The sequence below is a fragment of the Aplysia californica genome, unplaced genomic scaffold (genome assembly GCF_000002075.1).
Source record: "Aplysia californica isolate F4 #8 unplaced genomic scaffold, AplCal3.0 scaffold00348, whole genome shotgun sequence".
Lineage (NCBI taxonomy): Eukaryota > Metazoa > Mollusca > Gastropoda > Aplysiida > Aplysiidae > Aplysia > Aplysia californica.
Genome location: NW_004797618.1, coordinates 112596 through 113655, shown reverse-complemented (window position 1 = coordinate 113655; position 1060 = coordinate 112596). Strand labels below are relative to the sequence as shown.

At 46.1% G+C, this 1060-nt stretch overlaps 1 protein-coding gene across 1 annotated transcript in view; it reads left to right on the top strand.

The window, feature by feature from the left end:
- The window catches only part of LOC101846011 (girdin), a gene marked incomplete in the record, with an annotated part of 124263 nt that overhangs the window by 74005 nt on the left and 49198 nt on the right, over nucleotides 1-1060 (top strand). Inside the window, 1 exon segment of the mRNA XM_005102914.3 lies at nucleotides 457-599. Coding sequence (XP_005102971.3) covers nucleotides 457-599 — 143 coding nt within the window.

The window sequence follows — 1060 nt, the reverse complement described above, 5'->3', positions numbered from 1 at the left end:
GGAGACAAAAGCAGACGACAGAACATTGTTAGAGAGCAGGAAAGGGTATGAAAGGAGAAAATTTTAGAGAAAAAAATTGTCCGTCGCTCTCTGGATTAGAGCCCGGGCCCTATTGAAAGAGAGGCGAACTTTAACTTCTACTCGATTAATTTTCTATCAATCAGCCCTTCGCCGTTTCTTTTCGTTTCTTTTCTTTGGGTAGTGGGCGGATGCTTTGGTGTGGTTCTCTCCTTCTTTCTCATCAAACAAGTCTCGTCCTTACCTCCCCTCCTTTTCTATGTATTTTACTCTCTAGTAACACCTCATTCCTCCTTCTTTTCTTTGTTTGTTACTGTTATGTAACACCTCTTGTCTTCGTAACTTTTATGTTGACCTTATTATGTTGCAAGTGCCTTAACAATTCTTACTACAACTGTTTGGAAAACTAAATCACATTCTTTTCGGTGTTATTTGTAGATCTGAGCTTTGCCGAGATACGCAAGGCCCTCCTCCTGATCCTGGGCTGCGCCGTGCAGTGTGAGCAGAAGGAGGCGTTCATCGACAGGATCATGGCCATGGACATCGGAGCTCAGACTGAGATCGTGGAGAACATCAAGGAGGTACGTGCGGCTGCAGAATGGGCGGTGGGCGTGTTTACTGAAGGAGCGGTGGGCGTCGTTGCCGAAGGGGAGGGGCGTGGTTGATGAAATGATGGGGGTGGGGGGGCGTAGCTGCTGAAGGGGTGGGCGTGGTTGCTGTAGTGATGATGGGCGTGGTTGCTGAAGAGCTGGGCGTGGTTATAAAAGGGGCTGCAGAAATTGTTGAAGGTGTTGCTGAAAAAAAAGGAGGCGTGATTTAAAATGGGGTGGTGGGTGTGGCTACAGATGAATGATGGGCATTATGTCATTTGTACAACGTGTCATATACTATGTATTTATATTTGACCATAAATCTTCTATGACGAAATATGGCGTTGTCGAGTTAAGTCGCTATAGTAGTAGGTAGGTAGGTATGTGAGTGTCTGTATGTCTGTCTGTCTGTCTGTCTGTCTGTCTGTCTGTCTGTCTGTCTGTCTGTCTGT